General features: G+C 57.5%; 3 protein-coding genes across 4 annotated transcripts; 1 reads left to right on the top strand and 2 right to left on the bottom strand.

Annotated features, from left to right (window-relative positions):
- Positions 1-2,194: 2,194 nt before the first annotated feature.
- cd99l2 (CD99 molecule-like 2) lies at positions 2,195-9,115 on the bottom strand. 2 transcript variants are annotated; one of them, XM_030085268.1, is made up of 11 exons: positions 8,971-9,115; positions 7,678-7,725; positions 7,392-7,484; positions 7,079-7,213; positions 6,556-6,627; positions 5,706-5,774; positions 5,516-5,566; positions 5,311-5,430; positions 3,276-3,341; positions 2,458-2,525; positions 2,195-2,216 (listed from the first exon to the last, which is right to left on the bottom strand). In XM_030085268.1, exons 1-10 carry the CDS (start codon positions 9,029-9,031, stop codon positions 2,464-2,466), a joined length of 777 nt encoding a protein of 258 aa, XP_029941128.1. In that variant the 5' UTR covers positions 9,032-9,115; the 3' UTR covers positions 2,195-2,216; positions 2,458-2,463. The 2 variants fall into 2 exon arrangements, with proteins under 2 accessions (XP_029941128.1, XP_029941118.1); XM_030085258.1 differs by lacking the exon at positions 2,195-2,216 and having other exon boundaries at positions 2,229-2,525.
- A 1,791-nt stretch (positions 9,116-10,906) lies between these two features.
- med11 (mediator complex subunit 11) lies at positions 10,907-11,935 on the bottom strand. Its single transcript, XM_030087956.1, has 3 exons — positions 11,779-11,935; positions 11,570-11,700; positions 10,907-11,491 (listed from the first exon to the last, which is right to left on the bottom strand). Exons 1-3 carry the CDS (start codon positions 11,846-11,848, stop codon positions 11,330-11,332), a joined length of 363 nt encoding a protein of 120 aa, XP_029943816.1. The 5' UTR covers positions 11,849-11,935; the 3' UTR covers positions 10,907-11,329.
- Positions 11,936-11,948: 13 nt separating this feature from the next.
- Positions 11,949-17,731, top strand: pelp1 (proline, glutamate and leucine rich protein 1). The gene is made up of 19 exons (XM_030088377.1): positions 11,949-12,107; positions 12,203-12,267; positions 12,474-12,579; positions 12,696-12,845; positions 13,042-13,113; positions 13,203-13,262; positions 13,344-13,500; positions 13,618-13,750; positions 13,837-13,924; positions 14,030-14,118; positions 14,204-14,317; positions 14,394-14,544; positions 14,622-14,775; positions 14,859-14,914; positions 15,029-15,159; positions 15,211-16,438; positions 16,643-17,116; positions 17,193-17,447; positions 17,639-17,731. Exons 1-19 carry the CDS (start codon positions 11,949-11,951, stop codon positions 17,729-17,731), a joined length of 3,735 nt encoding a protein of 1,244 aa, XP_029944237.1.
- Positions 17,732-18,232: the final 501 nt, after the last annotated feature.

Genomic DNA, 18,232 nt, shown 5'->3' with positions numbered 1-18,232 from the left:
AAAATCCGGAATCGTTCATTTGTGTTGTGATCATTCTTACGTCATTTGGTGCCTGGAAAGTGACTCACTGCACCATCTGGTGGCACCAATTGGAATTACAGGAAGGGTCAGGCTAGCTTCACAGACTTCTCTGCTACATAATGGGGTTTATATTATTAGTTTGTTTTGGGAGTAAAAAGGCACATATTTCGTGTTTATATAAAGTTTGTTCAAAGTTTCTTGGCGAAAAAAAACCAAACACGCCAGCCGATTAAGAAATCTGTTGTCATCGAACATTGTTTTGTCCCAAAATACGTGAAATCGGTGAGGAGAAGAGCTGAAACGTTGACGGGCGAGCAGAGTGGACCGGCCCCGACGGAGCGTCCGACACAGTGAACGGTATCAGAAGCAGCTCAGAAACACGCACCGCTCGAAGGTTCAGTAAGAAAAAACCACAAACCACGGACTACCTACAAAAGTCGAGCTACGTCTTTAGGAAAAAATCCAGTACAAAGTGTAAAAAGAGCGTCGGACGAGTGTAAAGACACGAACACACACACACGCCGAAGACCGGCGCCGAGGCCGAGTCTCACGGCTAAGAGTAACAAACACAGAATTATGTACAGAGCGTCACCACGTCTCGAACCTAAGCTAACTACCAGCTAACAGCGGCTACTTCTACCTTTTATTATCATGAGCGCAGCGTGTGTGTATGTGTGTTTGTGTGTGTGTGTTTGTGTGGCAGCACCACAGACACACGAAAGCAGATGGTATGTGTCCAGTGTGGCGGCCATCTTGGATGAGGACTTGCGCTTCCTCCTCCCGGAGGAAGCGCAAGTCCTCATCCAAGATGGCCGCCACAGGTCACGTCTGTGGCCACCACTGCACCGTCTCCGCATGGCTCACATGAAGACAAACCGGACTGGCCTGATTGGTCTCTGGACCACGCTGCGCTGTGATTGGCCGTTTTTTTTCCCGTGTAATCTTGCTTCACAGGTTATTTTCTTCATATTTCCAGTTTCAACATCCAGACGTTAGAATATATGTGTTGTCGAATCGATCTCGGTTTGTTGTCAACGTGTCCGCCAGAGGAGGTTAAAGGTCACCGCAGTGACACACACACACACGCACACACGCACAGTCGCTAACACAAGCAAACAAAGCACAGACTACAGCCAGGAGCCGTCCTCTCGTCTGGGACAAAGTGCTGGGCTCTCCTCTTCCTCTTTTCGGGGCTCGCGGAGAACAAAACAAGCAAGGCGCTGTGCAAATTTCACGCTACGACTGCAGGAACTGATTCAGCCGGCTGCGTCTCCGAGCGCAGAGTGTGTGTTGTTGTGGATTTGGCACTGAGTCCAGGTCTCGCTGCGTTTTTTTACCTTCACCTCTCTGAAGCTCCAGCGGGCTTCACGGCTCCATCAAACAAACGTCGGTATATTTACACTATTAAAAAAATCACAGGTTGTAAGTAGATGCTAATATTTAGAGGCCTTATCTGAAGTCACTGCAAACAAAAAAAAAAAAAAATCCAACTTTTCATCATCATCAACGCAACGATCAATCAGCCAATCAGAGAGACCGATCACACGTCAGGAGTTCGACGGGATGGTCGAACCGCTGACAGGCTATGTTATCAGTTCGGGTTCAGGAAACTCAAGAGCAGAGAGTCTGCCTCTGTATTTACACGGGTTTGTGATTCCTGGGGTCAAACATGCGGCCCGCGGGGCCCAAACCGGCCCTTGGTTAAAATATTTCAGAATATCTGCAGTTCATAATTTGTCCACCGGGGGGCTAAAATACCGAAACGAAACAGCAAGAGCTGCTGGGCTCATAAAAAGCTGGGAAAATGGTCAAAAGTGCATCACGTCTGAATGGAACTGCGAGAAAACGTCAGATCTGTTTCTGTGAGCTCAACATTTTACCTTCCTTCAAGGTGATTTCGCTCATTTAGCTTTTTTTAAACTGATATTTAACTATTCTGGTTTCTTTCTCCAGGACGCTCCGGGTGTCGATCGAGAAGCAGAACCAGATTCTTAAAACCGGGAAAACGTGTTAACGTGTGCACCAGAAGGCGGGACGTCCCGAACATCCAATCAGAGCCTCAGGAAAATCAAAAAAAACAAAAAAGCCAGGAAATGACAAATCCCTGATCAGAGGTCTGGATTTCATCAATCGAATTAAAACAACTCAAAGGAGCAGGAGCAGGGTGTGTGTCTGTGTGTGTGTGTGTGTGTGTGAACTGTGTGACAAGTTCCTCTCTGCAGCTCGCAGTGAAAAAGCCACACACACACACACGCACACACACACAAACGGCGGAAAAACAATACATTATATATTTACACAAACTGAACAACTGTCAGCTTAAAAAAACTTCACATTCAGTAAAAGGACTAGAAATCCCTGTGTGTGTGTTTCAGTGTATGTGTGTGTTTCAGAGTGTGTGTGTGTGTGCATGTTTTCAGTGTGTGTTTGAGAGAGTGTGTGTTACACAGCGTTCTCCTCGGTGGGGGGTTCAGCGTTGGGCGGCTCCAGCAGAGTCTGTTGGGCTGCAGAGAGAAAAGAGGACGTTACTCCACCTGCCTCCACCTGCCTCCACCCTGCCTCCACCTGCCTGCACCCTGTCTCCATCCTGCCTCCAGCTGCCTCCAGCTGCCCCATCCTGCCTCCAGCTGCCTCCATCCTGCCCCCATCCTGCCTCCATCCTGCCTCCACCCTGCCTCCACCTGCCTCCACCCTGCCTCCACCTGCCTCCACCCTGCCTCCACCTGCCTCCACCCTGCCTCCATCCTGCCTCCAGCTGCCCCATCCTGCCTCCACCCTGCCTCCAGCTGCCTCCACCCTGCCTCCAGCTGCCTCCACCCTGCCTCCAGCTGCCTCCACCCTGCCTCCACCTGCCTCCACCCTGCCTCCACCCTGCCTCCAGCTGCCTCCATCCTGCCTCCATCCTGCCTCCACCCTGCCTCCACCTTGCCTCCATCCTGCCTCCATCCTGCCTCCAGCTGCCCCATCCTGCCTCCATCCTGCCTCCACCCTGCCTCCAGCTGCCTCCATCCTGCCTCCAGCTGCCCCATCCTGCCTCCATCCTGCCTCCACCCTGCCTCCACCTGCCTCCACCCTGCCTCCAGCTGCCTCCATCCTGCCTCCATCCTGCCTCCATCCTTCCTCCAGCTGCCCCACCCTGCGTCCAGCTGCCCCACCCTGCCTCCAGCTGCCCCACCCTGCCTCCAGCTGCCCCGCCCTCTGCTGCGTCCTCCTCACGCCTCCCTCCATGCTGAGTGGAGACGCTCCAGTCGTACCTTGAGGTTCTGTAGCCACCACTGCTTCAGGGTTCTCCGCCTTCACCATGTCAGTGTTCAGACTCTCTGTTAGAACACACACACACACACACACACACACACACACACACACACACACACACACACACACACACACACACATTTCAGATGCATAAAAGTGACACTCAAACCGACACGGAGTCCATGTGTTCACACAGGACTTCATATTCCTCTATAAATCCAAATTAAAACCTAATTCTGCCCTGAGGTGACCGTGTAAATTGGATATAATGAAGTGAGCGGATGGACGGGCGCCCGCACACACTTTTAAAGCTGTCATTTCAAAGTTAATCAAGAAACAAAGAGGAGAAAATCCCTGTTTACTTCCTAGAGACGGAAAACAACCATGGAAGGTTACCTGGTGCTTTTAATTTGAAATTGGTTTATTCTGAATGAAGTAATTCAAGATTATATTCATGAGCGTCGTGTTTACATGGGAAAAACGAAGGATTAAATCCTCTCTCACGCCGGGGTGTGTGAAGATTTCTGATTGGACGGGGCGGCCGTGACGTAGAGACGTCTCCCGGAAGTAAACAGTATTTTTCTCGTCTTTCTTTCTCGATTAACTTTGACGCTTCAGCTTTGAAAATGTCCGCGTTGTTAAGCTCCCGACGATCCGCTCGTTTCATTACATTAAGTTCCTCTAAAACTGCCGAAAATAAATAAAGTCCATACGACTCGAAACGCGGACCGCGAAAATTACGTCACCACCACCAATGTCAACAGTTGTTTATTCTGATTTTCATGGAAGAAATAAATTCCTCTCTCTCTGGTAGTCTCTCTCTCTCCCTGGTGGTCTCTCTCTCTCCCTGGTGGTCTCCCTTGTGGTCTCTGGTGGTCTCTCTCTCTCCCTGGTGGTCTCTCTCTCTCCCTGGTGGTCTCCCTTGTGGTCTCTGGTGGTCTCTCTCTGGTGGTCTCTCTCTCTCCCTTGTGGTCTCTCTCTGGTGGTCTCTCCCTGGTGGTCTCTCTCTCTCCCTTGTGGTCTCTCTCTGGTGGTCTCTCCCTGATGGTCTCTCTCTCTCTCCCTGGTGGTCTCAGGTGGTCTCTGGTGGTCTCTGGTGGTCTCTCCCTGGTGGTCTCTGGTGGTCTCTCCCTGGTGGTCTCTCCCTGGTGGTCTCTCCCTGGTGGTCTCAGGTGGTCTCTGGTGGTCTCTGGTGATCTCTCTCTGGTGGTCTCTGGTGGTCTCTCCCTGATGGTCTCTCTCTCTCCCTGGTGGTCTCAGGTGGTCTCTGGTGGTCTCTGGTGGTCTCTCCCTGGTGGTCTCTGGTGGTCTCTCCCTGGTGGTCTCTCCCTGGTGGTCTCTCCCTGGTGGTCTCAGGTGGTCTCTGGTGGTCTCTGGTGATCTCTCTCTGGTGGTCTCTGGTGGTCTCTCCCTGGTGGTCTCTGGTGGTCTCTCTCTGGTGGTCTCTGGTGGTCTCTCTCTGGTGGTCTCTGGTGGTCTCTGGTGGTCTCTCCCTGGTGGTCTCTGGTGATCTCTCTCTGGTGGTCTCTGGTGGTCTCTGGTGGTCTCTCCCTGGTGGTCTCTGGTGATCTCTCTCTGGTGGTCTCTGGTGGTCTCTCCCTGGTGGTCTCTGGTGGTCTCTCTCTGGTGGTCTCTGGTGGTCTCTCTCTGGTGGTCTCTGGTGGTCTCTCCCTGGTGGTCTCTGGTGGTCTCTCTCTGGTGGTCTCTGGTGGTCTCTGGTGGTCTCTCTCTGGTGGTCTCTGGTGGTCTCTGGTGGTCTCTGGTGGTCTCTCTCTGGTGGTCTCTGGTGGTCTCTGGTGGTCTCTGGTGGTCTCTCTCTGGTGGTCTCTGGTGGTCTCTCCCTGGTGGTCTCTCTCTGGTGGTCTCTCTCTGGTGGTCTCTGGTGGTCTCTGGTGGTCTCTGGTGGTCTCTGGTGGTCTCTCTCTGGTGGTCTCTGGTGGTCTCTGGTGGTCTCTGGTGGTCTCTGGTGGTCTCTGGTGGTCTCTCTCTGGTGGTCTCTGGTGGTCTCTGGTGGTCTCTGGTGGTCTTACTCACGCTGGATGCTGAAGCACAGCTTCTTCTTCTGGTAGGAGATGTAGCTGCTGATGGCTCCCACCAGCGCCATGGCAACCGCGCTGACGATCCCCGCGATGGTTCCCACCTCCGCCGTGGTTTCTGAAAACACACATACTTAGACACATGCGAACACACACACACACGCACACACACACGCACACACACGCACACACAAAAAACTCACCACCATTGTCGTCATGCTGGTTGATCCTATCATCGGCACTGGGGCGCCCCCCTGTGGAGGGAGAAGGGCCGACACTATGAGGGGGGGGGAACTTTGACTCTGTGGGGGGAGTTTGATGCTGTGTGTGTGTGTGTGTGTGTGTGTGGGGGGGGGGGGGGGGGGGGGGGGGGGGGGGCGCTGCAGACCTCACCTTTGCCTTTGTCAGGTTTGTAGGTGTCATCGTTACCCAATTCAAACAGATCACTGTCAGATAGTCCTCCTGAGAGACGGAGACAGAGACGGGGACGGGGACAGGGATGGGGACGGGGACAGGGACGGGGACGGGGACGGGGACGGGGACAGGGACGGGGACGGGGACGGAGACGGGGATGGGGACAGGGACGGAGACGGAGGCGAAGACGGAGACAGGGACAGACAGTCATCACAGTGAAAATGCAGCGTTTCACACTAAAAGTCTCAAAACACAGCGATTAGTGGCATCAAACCAAACTTGGTTTGGATCTGAAAGCACGGTGAAGCGTGTTGTCTCATCAACCGTCCTGTCCAGCAGGATGCTGATGAGTTGATGAACTGAGGAACGTGAAACAGGCGGCTGTAGAGACGAGTGGGAGGCGCGAACACATGAACACACTCTGTCTGGGAGCAAAGACTTGGACGAGACGGCGCTCAGAGGACATCTTTGTGGGAAAAAGGGCAGCGGCCGAAGAGACTCTCCAAGTGTTTTTCCCGGAGTTCAGAGAATGAGACACATTGTTCCCTGAACCGAGGCTGGACCTCACTGAGTCCAGCGCCAAGTGGGTCTGAAGCAGGGCTGCAGCACGCCACACACACTCTCACTGATCTCCAGTTTTAAAGACGTTTTCATGTCAGCGTGTCCACCGACTGACAGCACATCAATATTTTAACATTAACCACAAAACTCAGCAGCTTCCGATTGGTCGGATCGGCGAGGCCGCGGCGTGGCCGAGTGCTGCAGCCCTGATGGACGTGACGGCAGGCGATCACAGCCACTCACACCCGGCCCCGGCGCTCACACCCACCTCCCTGACCCTTCTTCCTGTCCAGGTCATTACTGGGGTCCAAGGCGTCCGCCAGGTCGAAGTCGTCAGCAGCTGTGGGGGTCAAAGGTCAGAAAACAAAGGAAAAAAAATCTAACTGAAATTCTTAAATGAATGAGACACCCTGTGAGGACTGAGACACCCTGTGAGGACTGAGACACCCCGTGGGGACTGAGACACCCCGTGGGGACTGAGACACCCTGTGGGGACTGAGACACCCCGTGGGGACTCAGTGTTCCAGTGAAGCCGTCAGACTGTTTGTCAGACGGCTGTTTTCTCTCCTGTCCTCCTGCTTGTCTCTTTGCTTCAGTCAGTCCGAGCAGCTCCTGTCCCTGCTGGTCCTCTGCTCTTCATCTGCTGTCTGATTAAATCAAACATGTCTCTAACTTCAAATCAATTTAACTCAGATGAAAAACAAAGTTTGCAAAGAGCGAAAGAATAAAAAGCGGCATTGAAATGAAGAAGCTGTAGTGGGACCGGCCTGGGGGGCGTCAGGGCAGCTCACCTGGTTTGGGTTTGGGTTTGGCGGGAGCTTTGGTGCCTGCAGGGACCTTGGGGGTAACTTTGGGTGGAGCCTTGGTGGTGGTGGTGGAGGTGGAGACAGGGTCGTCCAGGTCAAACATGTCTTCCAGAGAAAAGTCTGCCAGGAGACGGAGAGACGGAGAGACGGAGAGACGGAGAGACGGAGACACTTTCAGGACAAGAACACGCTGAGCAGCTCAGATGTGATCCAGGTCAAACTGCAGTCCTGAAGCTGGTTCTTGTAAACGTAGGTGAGTTTATCTGCTGGAGATCAGTTGTGTGTGCGTGGCTCTCACCTCCTCCGGCTCCTCCGGCTCCTCCGGCTCCTCCGGCTCCTCCGGCTCCTCCGGCTCCCGGCGCTGCTGGGACGGCGGGCTTCGGCGTCATCGCTGCTCACAGACGATAAAACCTGATGTTTAAAACCATCTCTGCATCTTTAACGCCTCCCCCGTCTCCCAGGAGGACGCAGTGGAGGATCAAAGGGTTTGTTCAGAAAAGCCGGGTTTCAAAAGGACCGACGAGTGTGTGTGTGTGTGTGTGTGTGTGTGTGTGTGTGTGTGTGTGTGTGTGTGTGTTACTCACTCCCACCATCCAGAGCATCTGAGAGGTCAAAGTCATCCTGAGAGACGACTGCAGAGAGAACGGAGGACACATGTCAGTACGGGGCTGTGTGTGTGTGTGTGTGTGTGTGTGTGTGTGTGTGTGTGTGGGTGGGGGGGGGGGGGGGGTTATTTTCATCATCCTGATTGAAAATAAACACTCTTTCAAGCAGGTCGCCCCAGATGAAGATCAGTGAGCCAAGAAGAGGAAGAAGGGCAATGTAGGAAATGAAACCGCACCGCATCCGGAGTCTGACAGACAGTCGGTCGTCATGGAAACGACCCGCTGCAGGTTTATTTCCTCACTTCTGGGAAATGCAGGGATTGCAGGGATTTAAATGAGAGGAGAGCAGACTCAGTTTCTGAAGTCTCCTTCAAAATAAGACGACAGAGATGACATGTGGAGGAAGAGAGGGAGGTGGAGGAGGTGGAGGAGGAGAGAGGGAGGAGGAGGAGAGAGGGAGGAGGAGGAGGAGAGAGGGAGGAGGAGGAGGAGGAGGAGAGAGGGAGGAGGAGGAGAGAGGGAGGAGGAGGAGGAGAGAGGGAGGAGGAGGAGGAGGAGGAGAGAGGGAGGAGGAGGAGAGAGGGAGGAGGAGGAGGAGAGAGGGAGGAGGAGGAGGAGAGAGGGAGGAGGAGGAGGAGGAGGAGAGAGGGAGGAGGAGGAGAGAGGGAGGAGGAGGAGAGAGGGAGGAGGAGGAGAAAGAGGGAGGAGGAGGAGGAGAGAGGGAGGAGGAGGAGGAGAGAGGGAGGATGAGGGATGAGGAGATGGAGGAGAGATGAGAGATGAGATGGAGGAGTGATGGAGGTGGAGGAGCAGGATGATGGAGGAGCGGGGTGTGTGTGTGTGTGTGTGTGTGTGTGTGTGGGGGGGGGGGGGGGGGGGGGGGGGGGGGGGCTCCCAGGCTGGCAGGTGGAGACTCTCCTCCCTGATGGCGGAGCTGCACCCTGAACCAGGACACAAATCACGGCTCGGAGCCGCTTTGAGGGAGGAACGGAGGAGGGGTGGAGGTTACAGGAGGAGAACCGGGGGACCGGGGGACCGGAGGACCGGGGGACCGGGGGACCGGGGGACCGGGGGACCGGGGCACCGTGCCCGGCCTGGCTGCGGCACAAAGGGCTGCGGGGCTGCGGGGCGGCGGGGCGCCTCCCGGTGCGGCAGCGCTCCATGGCGGCAGGTGCGCCTGGCGGAACCGGCCTGGAGCGCACTGCGGGACAAAGAGGCAGGTCCCGGCCCCCCCGGCCCCCCCGGCCCCCCTCCGCCGGCACAAAGCCTTACCTTGCGGCGGCAGCAGCAGCGGCAGCAGCAGGCAGAGCGCGCGCAGAGCCCCGGGAGCCATGGTCGTCTTTCTTCTGTGTCACAGCCGGAGATAACGGGCCTGGAGCCGGGCAGCGTGGAGCCGGGGGAACGGGCCTGGATTGGACTGTGGAGCCGGGCGGCGTGTGCGTCAGCCCCGCCCTCACTGCCGCAGCAAGGCGTGCACCGGCCCGCTTCCGGCCCTCTTCACAATAAAAGCTTCTGACTGCGCCACCCCGACTTCATACAGAAGATGTTTGGAGCGAGTTCAGTGATGAGTCTGACCTTTATTGAGAGAGCTGCTTCCTGCGGGGGGGGGGGACGAAGCTGCAGCGCGGATGAAAAAACACTGGATCCTTCTGCAGAGGATGCTGAAGACCTGCACCCCCAGGGTCATAAAGTACAAAAAACCCCATAAAATAAATAAATGAACCACTTTTCCATATTCAGCGTCTGCAGTGATGAAGACCCCGGAGGCCTCCAGCGTCTTCATCACTGCAAACACTGAATATAGAAAATTAATTAGTGTGTTTTGCTAAACCTCAAACACAAAATAAATGCAGGTAAATAACAGTGTTAGTGTCAGGATGGCTGTAAAACCTGTTCCAAGAAACTCCGTGAAGGTTCAGTTTAACTTTAAAGTTTTTAATCATAAATCAAAACACCTTGACACGATTTTACAATTCAATCCGTTTCAGCTCAGACCTGTGAAAAAGACTAAATCCGAAATATCAATCCGTCCTGCTGACATTCTGACTGATCAGACTTATTGGTGACAGGCACTGCAGGCGGTGGAGGTTTAACTATTTAGATCAGAAAATAAAAGGAAATGTTCAAACAAAATAACCTGAACTGATGTGTTGAGGAAGAAACCAGAGAAAAAAAAACACTCAAATCATAGTTTGAGTCGCTGAGACCCTCCAGAACTACGGAGCCCCGGACATGACATGGTAAAAAAAAAATTAAATTGTGGCCACGAATTACTAATTCGTTCCCACGAATTACTAATTCGTTCCCACGAATTAGTTATATCATTCATATACTGAACAGTTCAGTAAAGTTGGCAGCATATTGACAGATACGGACTTTCAGTCTCAATAACTCTTTAACAAAATGTCAGTAACATACAAAGGGCGCTGCATCCCATCGTTGTGAGGTGGACGATATGCTACAAGTTCATTTTTATTAAAAATATCTGTCTATCAAGCAGCAGAAACAATATTGATTTCAATCAGCACCCGGTAGTGCTGCGGGCTTCAGGGACCGTCTACAACTTACAAGACGCAGCAACAGTGAAGACAAACACCATATCCAATAAATTTGATAGGAGACAAATGAAGGTTGTAGCGATTATGGTGACACTGCAGTAAATCCCAGTGGTGGTATTACGTCTTTTTTGTTGTTGTTGTTTTAGTTGTTGGGTTTTTTTTTGTTTTTTTTTTTGTTTTTTTGAGCTATTTGTCTTCACTGTTGCTGCGTCTTGTAAGTTGTACACGGTCCCTGAAGCCCGCAGCACTTCCGGGTGCTGATTGAAATCAATATTGTTTCTGCTGCTTGATAGACAGATATTTTTAATAAAAATGAACTTGTAGCATATCGTCCACCTCACAACGATGGGATGCAGCGCCCTTTGTATGTTACTGACATTTTGTTAAAGAGTTATTGAGACTGAAAGTCCGTATCTGTCAATATGCTGCCAACTTTACTGAACTGTTCAGTATATGAATGATATAACTAATTCGTGGGAACGAATTAGTAATTCGTGGCCACAATTAAATTTTTTTTTTTACCATGTCATGTCCGGGGCTCCGTAGAGAACAGAACAGATTAGAGTTTGACCAAGAATTATTTCCACATAACTCTGAGGCTCTGCTCTTTCCCCGTTCACAGAACAAACAAACAAACAAACAAACAAACAAACACTTCCACAGAGGTTTTATTCACTGTTAAAGAAAATATTGGAGCCTTCTGAGAGGTTTTTACAAAAAGAGACGGCCTGGAACATGGCAGCCCGACACACACACACACACACACCACACACACACCACACACACACACACACACACAACACACACACACACACACACACACACACACACACACACACACTATCAAACACTTCAGTGTGTGGGAGATGGAGAGCACACAGTCCCGAGAGGTGGATCTTAGTGGATCTCAGCGGTGGATCTTAGTGGATCTGGGTGGATCCCGCAGGCGGATCTCAGCAGTTGATCATAGTTGACCCTGGTGTATCTCAGCTGTGGATCTCGGTGGATCCCTGTAGTAGATCTTGGTGGATCCTAGTGGATTCCAGCTGTGGATCCCTGCGGTGGCTCGGCCCTCACCCCTGCGGCCCCTGCTGCCCCGGCTGCTCCAGCATGACCTCGCAGGTCCGGCCCAGCTCTCCCAGCTTGACCTTGGCGTACTCGGCCCGGTTCAGGGCCATCTGGCAGTCCTTCCGGGCCGAGTAGGTGGACCCCTCATGAGGCTGGCCGGTGGCGACCTGCAGGGAAGACACGTGAAGACGTCATCAGTCTGTCCTCCGGTGTCCTCCTGTCCGTCCGGGTCTGCGGGGCCGGACCTGGGTCAGGTAGCGGATCTGGGAGCCCAGCTCGTTCTCCACCCGGTTGATGGAGCTCTGGAACTGGGCCAGGTGTCTGTCCAGGGAGCTGGCGTTGTGCTTGTCTTTGGAGAGCTCCAGAACGATGTTTCCTGTAAACAGAGAGAGAGACGGGACCGGATCAGCCGGTCCTCAGAGACCGGGACCGGGACCGGGACCGGGCTCCTCACCGGCGTACTGCAGCACCATGGCGATCTCCTTCTCCACGTCCTCCAGCGCTCGGAGCCGCTCGTTGGCCATCCCGGACCCGGAGGCAGCCCCGCGCCGCGCAGCCACACACTTCACGCGCAGCCCGCCGCCGCCGCAGCACAAAGAGCTGACGTCACGCCGTCGCGCGGTGATGACGCGGCGGGAAGACAACATGGCTGCTTCGTGGCTGCATGGGCCGTCCGTGCTGCGGCTCACCGACGGGCTGGTGTCGGTCCTGAAGGAGCAGCGGCCCGAGCATGTCCCGGCGCTGCTGGCCTGCTACCGGGAGCACGGCGCGTTCAGCTCGCAGGTACGACTCCCCCGTGGCGCGGCTCGGCGGCTCCCCGGTTCTGCCCCCTCCGTTACCGTGGTTCCGGGCTGTAACGGCGCTGTTTGTCTCCGCAGGGCTCCGGAGCTCTCGGGGGGCTGGTCGGCTTCAGCAATGCCAAACTGGGTTCCAACAAAACCAGGTGAGGACAGGTGTCCGGCAGGGGACCCGGGGGACCGGGGACCCGGTCCTCGGTCCCCCGGTCCTCCACACTGCTCCATCCAGCCAGACTCAGACACACGTTTGGTTGATGGTCCTGCTTGGGGATGTGGAGCCGCTCTCTGAGCTGTCCTCTTCAGACACACATCAGCGGTGTTTCTGACCCGGACCGTCTGTCTGTCTCTGCAGGTTCGAGGGCCTGTGCCTGCTGTCCATGCTGGTGAAGGACAGCTCCAGCGACCTGTTCCAGCAGCACTGTCTGTCCTGGCTGCGCTCGCTGCAGCAGATCATTCAGGTGGGGGTTCCTCAGGGATCCGTCCTGGGACCTCAGCGTGTTTTTGTCAGTTCTGATGGACCGGACTGCAGGGCCGGTTGCTGTCGCCTCTCACCCTTGTGTTTTCCCCGCTCCAGTCCCAGGCTCCGGTTCAGACCGTCCAGCTCGCCGTCAACGTCCTGAAGGACGTGCTGCAGTACTCGTCCCAGCTGGCGGAGCTGGCCCGCGAGGTGGGGCTCAACTCCATCCTGGGGATCCTGACGTCCCTGATGGGCCTGAAGACCGAGGTGAGGCGCACGGCGCAGCAGAAGCCTTCTCAGCTGATCTGGACTGAGGATCTGGGGGCGCGGCGCCCGGACGGCCCCGGGGGGAAACCCCGGGCTTCGGTCCCGGCCGGCCTCGGGTCATCGGCAGCGTGAATGAGTGAGGTGAGGGTGAACGGGTGAAGCTGTGTCGTTACTGTGGTCCTTCCTGCGTTCTCAGTGCGAGCTGGCAGCGATGGAGGGGATGACGGCCTGTATGACCTTTTACCCCCGGGCCTGCGGATCCCTGAGGGTGAGAGACCTCCCCACAGACTCTCTCTCTCTTTCTCTCTCTCTCTGGCCCAGACTGGCTCATCTGCAGCTGTCCGTCTCCTCTTTTAGGACAAGCTCGGAGCCTATGTCCTCTCCAAGATGGACAGCACCAACCGGAAGACGCAGGAGGTTAGTTCTTCTTTCTCTGTGTGACCTCTGACCTCTGACCCCTGACCGCCTGCAGCACCTCTCTGCCCTGCCCTCCCCCAGATGGCGTGCCAGTGTTTTGGCCGCCTGCCGTGTCTGGGCGGCCTGCTGGACCGCGGGCTGAGCGCCGGCAGGGCCGAGGCCTGGACCAATCAGATCCACTGCCTGCTGGCCTCGGCCAATGGGCTGCTGAGCCAGATGTACCAAGGCGCAGAGACGGGTAGGAGGAGAGCCGCCTGCGGGACGGGGGACTGGGTTTCAGACCGGGTGAAGTCAGACGGGGCGCTGTGTGTGTGCGTGTGCGTGTGCGTGTGTGTGTGTGTGCGCGGTCCCGCAGACGGGGCGCTGCAGTACCAGGGGCCCGGCGTGGAGCTGCCCTTCCCCCACCTGGACCAGACAGACCCCCTGCTGCTGCTGCAGCTGCTGCACAGATACACTGCAGTCTGCCTGGCACTCAAACACACACTCAGGTATACACACACACACACACACACACACAGTTGCTGATCTTTCATGGCAGAGGACAAGTTGAGGATTGTCACTCTCTGTCTCTCAGAGTGGATCCGGCCACAGCCGTCCGTCTGCCGGCCAGGCGGATCCTCAACACGGTGTGCAGAGCGCTGGCCGTCAGCTCCAAGAGCATCGTGAGTTCAACACACACACTCTCTCTCTCACGCACACACACACACACACACACACAGGCTAAATAGAGGTGGAGTGTGATCCTCTGTCTGTGTTCCGTGTGTCAGAACCTAACAGGAGATGGGAGTGTGAGGCTTCTGGTTCTTCCTGCGATACATACCAACACACTGGAGGTCCTGGCTGGGCTCATCACATCGTGAGTACACACAGACACACACACACACACACACACACACACAGGTCTTGGTGTCAGACGGTCTCTGTGTGTGTGTGTCCCTCAGGGTCCGCGGCGGCCTGGTCCAGTACGCCGCGGTGCTGCAGAGGCTGTTCTCTCAGACGCTGTCCTCCTGGACGCCGCTGCCGGAGGCCAGCGTGGGGCAGCAGCGAGCCTTCAGGTGGGACACACACCTGTCCCAGAGGACGGCCGGGGACCGGAGCTGCGGGCTCAGTCTGTCCTGTGTGTGTCCGCAGCTCCGTGCGGGTGTCGGTCTATAAGACCTTGGCGCTGTGGGTCCAGGTGGGCGGAGCCTCGACCGGCGTCCTTCAGGGCAGCCAGACTCACTCGGAGCTCCTGTTCAACCACCTCCTGGGAGACATCACTCCGAGCGCTGACTCCGTCAAGGTGAGCCCGGATCGGACGGCTCCACGAGACTCTGGTCCTCTAGAGGGACTCTGACCTGCGCCCGCTCTGCCCCGCAGCTCCGGGGGGCGCTGTCCGGCGAGGTGGTGGCCGGAGGGAAACCCGGACCCCGCAGGACCAAGCAGCTGGTCATCGCCGACGGGATGGGGCCGGCGCTGCAGAGGAAGGGAGACCTGGTGGCGAATCAGGACTCCTGTCTGTCCGCCCTGAAAGGTGAGAGCCGGCGTTCGGGCGCTGGTCTGCGGCCCCGGTTCACGGTCGCTCTCATGTCATCGGAGGACTTCCTGTCTCCGCAGCTCTGAGACACATCATCCTGACCAGCGGCACGCTTCTCAAGGACGACGTCCACAAGGTACACGCCTGTCTCCGCTCGTCAGCGGCCGGAACGCCCGAGGGGCTCCGAGAGACACGAGTCAAGACCGCTGGAACCACGGTCTGAATCCTGAGTCTGTCCCTCTTCCTGCAGAGGCTCCACGACGTGGTTCTGCCGCTCTGCGTCCGCCTGCAGCAGCAGCAGTCCAGCAGCGCCGCCCTGGAGACAGCAGGGGGCGTCAGCGGGCCGTACGGCAGCGCCCTCAGCAGGAGAGAACTGTACAGGTAACCCGTCCGGGTCCCTCCGGGTCCCCCCGGGTCCCTCCGGGTCCGCAGTGACTTGCTGAAGCTCCCTCCATGTCTGTACTCCCTGCTGCCCCCCAGGCTGCTCCTGGCTCTGGTCCTGGTCCCGTCGCCCTCCTGGCCTCCTCCCGTGTCCTGCGCCACGTCCATCCTCAGCAAGGGACGCATCGACCGGAACCTGAAGGTGACCCAGCTCAGACACCATCACACAGGGTGTCCCGGTCCCGTGGGTCCCCCCTCCGGAGGACGTGGACTGACCCAGCCCGCGGTCCTGCCGGGCGTCTCCGTCTCTCCTCAGGTGTCGTCGTTCTGCGCCGAAGCTCTGACGGTCTGTAACTGCATCCTCCACCCCCGCACCCCGTCCATCTCGCTGCCGCTGCCCCCCCTCGCCCTGAAGCCCACCCCCGCCGCTCCGGTCATGCCCCCCTCCCAGGGCCCGGGCCCCGGGCTCACCCTTCCTACCACCCTGCTGGGAAGCTCCGCCCCCGGACCCCCCTTCCCCAGCCGCCACTCGCTGGGCCTGGGTCCGGGTCCGGGTCCGGCGTCCCTGCTGGGCTCCTTGGAGAACCACCTGTCCCTGGTGCCGGGCCTCCCGGGGCAGGGCCCGGGCCCGGGGGACCTGCTGCTGTCCCCCCACGCCCACCACCAGCCGGAGCTGGGCCCCCCCGAGGGCCAGCGGCCCGTCTTCGTGCGCTACGACAAGGAGGAGGCGGAGGACGTGGAGATCTCGCTGGACAGCGACTCGGACGACAGCGTGGTGATCGTCCCGCCCGGCATGCTGGGAGCCGACGGCCAGCAGGACGAGGCGGCGCCGCCCAACTCCCACAGCGTGCTGTCCGCCGCGCCCGGCGACGCCGGGGCCCCGCCGCCCGGGGGGGACGGCGCCTCCATGGCGCCCCCGGCGGCGGCGCCCTCCACCGTGGACGGCTCGTCGCTCCATAACGACCTGGCGTCCTCCTCCCCCCTCCTCCCCACCTCCACCGCCCCCATCAACTCCTTCCCGCCCTCCGTGGCCTCGGTGGTGTCCCTGGTGCCGCCCCTGAACTCCGGCGCGCTGGCGGCGCCGCCCGGCGGTCTGGGCGACCCGCTGCCCGGCCGGCCCCAGCTGCAGCAGATGCTGATGCAGCCCCCCCCGCCCGGCCAGCCCCCCTCCGTGGGCCTGCCGCTCCAGATGCACCAGCTGCAGAACCAGCTGGGCCCGCCGGGCCGCCACCTGCACCCGCACCCGCCGCCGCCGCCCGCCAACAACGAGGACTCGGCCGTCATCAACATCAACAGCACGGACGAGGAGGACGAGGACGAGGAGGACATGGAGGACGAGGAGGAGCTGGAGGAGGAGGAGGACGAGGGGATGGACGAGGAGGACGAGGAGGAGGAGGTCAGCGACATCGCCGAGGACGAGTTCTACGACGGCGAGGAGTACGAGGACTACGACGAGGAGGACGGCGAGGAGCTGGAGGAGGAGGAGGAGGAGGACGAGGAGGGGGGCATCCCCCCGCTGGAGGGCGGGGACGACAAGGAGTCGGAGACGGAGGACGGCAAGGTCCTCCGGGCCCCCGTGGACGAGGGGGGGCCGTCCGGCTTCGGCGTGGAGGGAGAGCCGGAGGCGGGCATCGAGGAGGTGCAGACCAGCAGGACGCTGTTCGGCGAGGACAGGATGAAGGTGCAGGAGGTGGAGAGCATCGGCGTGCTGGAGGCGGCGCGGGAGGCGGAGGGGGAGGCGGAGGAGGACGCCGACAGGATGGACGACCCCACCATGCCGCAGATCCTGTGCGTCACCGGGGGGACGATGGAGGAGCAGGAGGAGGAGCCAGGAGACGCCGCCGCGCCGGAGGAGGAGGAGGAGGAGGAGGCGGCAGCGGGCGGATCCTGGGAAGGCGGAGCCAAACCCGGCGAGCCGAGTCCCGCCGCCGAGGAGGAGCGCACGGCCGGCCAGCAGGTGAGCACACACCTGGGGTGGGGGGGGGGGTGTCTGGAGACTCCGCCCACTGACGCCAGGAGCCTGTTCTCCACAGGAGCCTGCAGTCCAGCTCGTCACGGACGCCGACATGGCCGCCACGCCGCCCGGCGGCCGCCAGGAGCAGGAGGAGCCTCCGGCCGCGCCCCCTCCACCTTCATCATCATCATCGTCATGCGCAGCCGAGCAGCTGACACAGGCCGAGAAGGAGGAGGAGGGGGAGGAGGAGGAGGAGGAGCCAGCAGGAGAAGGCGGAGACGGAGGAGAGAGCGACGGACAGGAAGGGAAAGGCCTGAAGAGGAAGAGAGAGGAGGCGCCAATAGAGGAAGAAGAAGAAGAAGGTCAAAGCACTGAGAAGAAGCAGGTGAGGTTTCCTTCATGAACTGGCTTTTGGGGCCTTGACGTGTTGAAAAACCAAATTTAGAGAAGGAGTCAGGCGAGGCGGTTTCGGTCAACCGGCCATGTGAAGAGTGTCTTGACAGAGACCCTGTCCTCTGTCCCCAGGTGGACGACGAAGCCATGGCCTCCATGCTGGCCGATTTCGTGGCCTGTCCGCCCGACGACGAAGAAGGCGCCTCTGGGTCCGGTCGCTCGTGAACGGCGTGGAGACGGCGGTTCTCACTACGATACTGTATCATTGGTCACGTTAACTCTGCCCGCGAGGCGTCGGTCGGTCGGTCGTCCGTGTTCCGAGGCAGCAGCTCGTCTTGTTTTGTAGTTAGTTTTTCCTCTGTATCTTTTGTGTGCGTTATCTCTTCTTTCACATTGGTATAAAAATAAAGAATAAAACATCTTTCATGAAAAATGGACGCTTCACCTGGTTGATGTTCTGGCCTGTCTGTGCTGTGATCTGTGTGTACAGATCAGTCGGTTCCTGTCATTGTTGACATACTGTCATGAAACCACCGATTAGGACAGTGTTTTTCCATCTTTTTTTAAGCCACGGTACATTTTCTTCAAAAAAAAAAAAGTCACAGCACAACCAAAAATGTAAAAAGAAAAATCCACACCTGTTCTAGCGTCCATACACCACCAGGTGGCGCCTTGTAGTTCAGCCTTGGGTGGAAATTTCAATTTGCATTTTCATCCAGTCGGGCT

This window comes from Salarias fasciatus, chromosome 3 (genome assembly GCF_902148845.1).
Source record: "Salarias fasciatus chromosome 3, fSalaFa1.1, whole genome shotgun sequence".
Taxonomy (NCBI): Eukaryota; Metazoa; Chordata; class Actinopteri; order Blenniiformes; family Blenniidae; genus Salarias; species Salarias fasciatus.
This window is presented reverse-complemented; position numbering and strand designations above follow the sequence as displayed.

What these genes read in the sequence shown, in the direction of transcription:
- med11 (XM_030087956.1), bottom strand. Translation starts at nt 11,848, where the DNA reads ATGGCCAACGAGCGGCTCCGAGCGCTGGAGGACGTGGAGAAGGAGATC. An exon ending in CATGGTGCTGCAGTACGCCG is followed by an intron (nt 11,701 to 11,778) that starts GTGAGGAGCCCG and finishes CTCTGTTTACAG; the next exon opens with GAAACATCGTTCTGGAGCTC. An exon ending in AGATCCGCTACCTGACCCAG is followed by an intron (nt 11,492 to 11,569) that starts GTCCGGCCCCGC and finishes TCTTCCCTGCAG; the next exon opens with GTCGCCACCGGCCAGCCTCA.
- cd99l2 (XM_030085268.1), bottom strand. Translation starts at nt 9,031, where the DNA reads ATGGCTCCCGGGGCTCTGCGCGCGCTCTGCCTGCTGCTGCCGCTGCTG. An exon ending in GCTGCTGCTGCCGCCGCAAG is followed by an intron (nt 7,726 to 8,970) that starts GTAAGGCTTTGT and finishes TTCTCTCTGCAG; the next exon opens with TCGTCTCTCAGGATGACTTT. An exon ending in CCAGCATGACGACAATGGTG is followed by an intron (nt 5,431 to 5,515) that starts GTGAGTTTTTTG and finishes GTGTGTTTTCAG; the next exon opens with AAACCACGGCGGAGGTGGGA.
- pelp1 (XM_030088377.1), top strand. Translation starts at nt 11,949, where the DNA reads ATGACGCGGCGGGAAGACAACATGGCTGCTTCGTGGCTGCATGGGCCG. An exon ending in CCAACCGGAAGACGCAGGAG is followed by an intron (nt 13,263 to 13,343) that starts GTTAGTTCTTCT and finishes GCCCTCCCCCAG; the next exon opens with ATGGCGTGCCAGTGTTTTGG. An exon ending in CTGGCTGGGCTCATCACATC is followed by an intron (nt 14,119 to 14,203) that starts GTGAGTACACAC and finishes TGTGTCCCTCAG; the next exon opens with GGTCCGCGGCGGCCTGGTCC.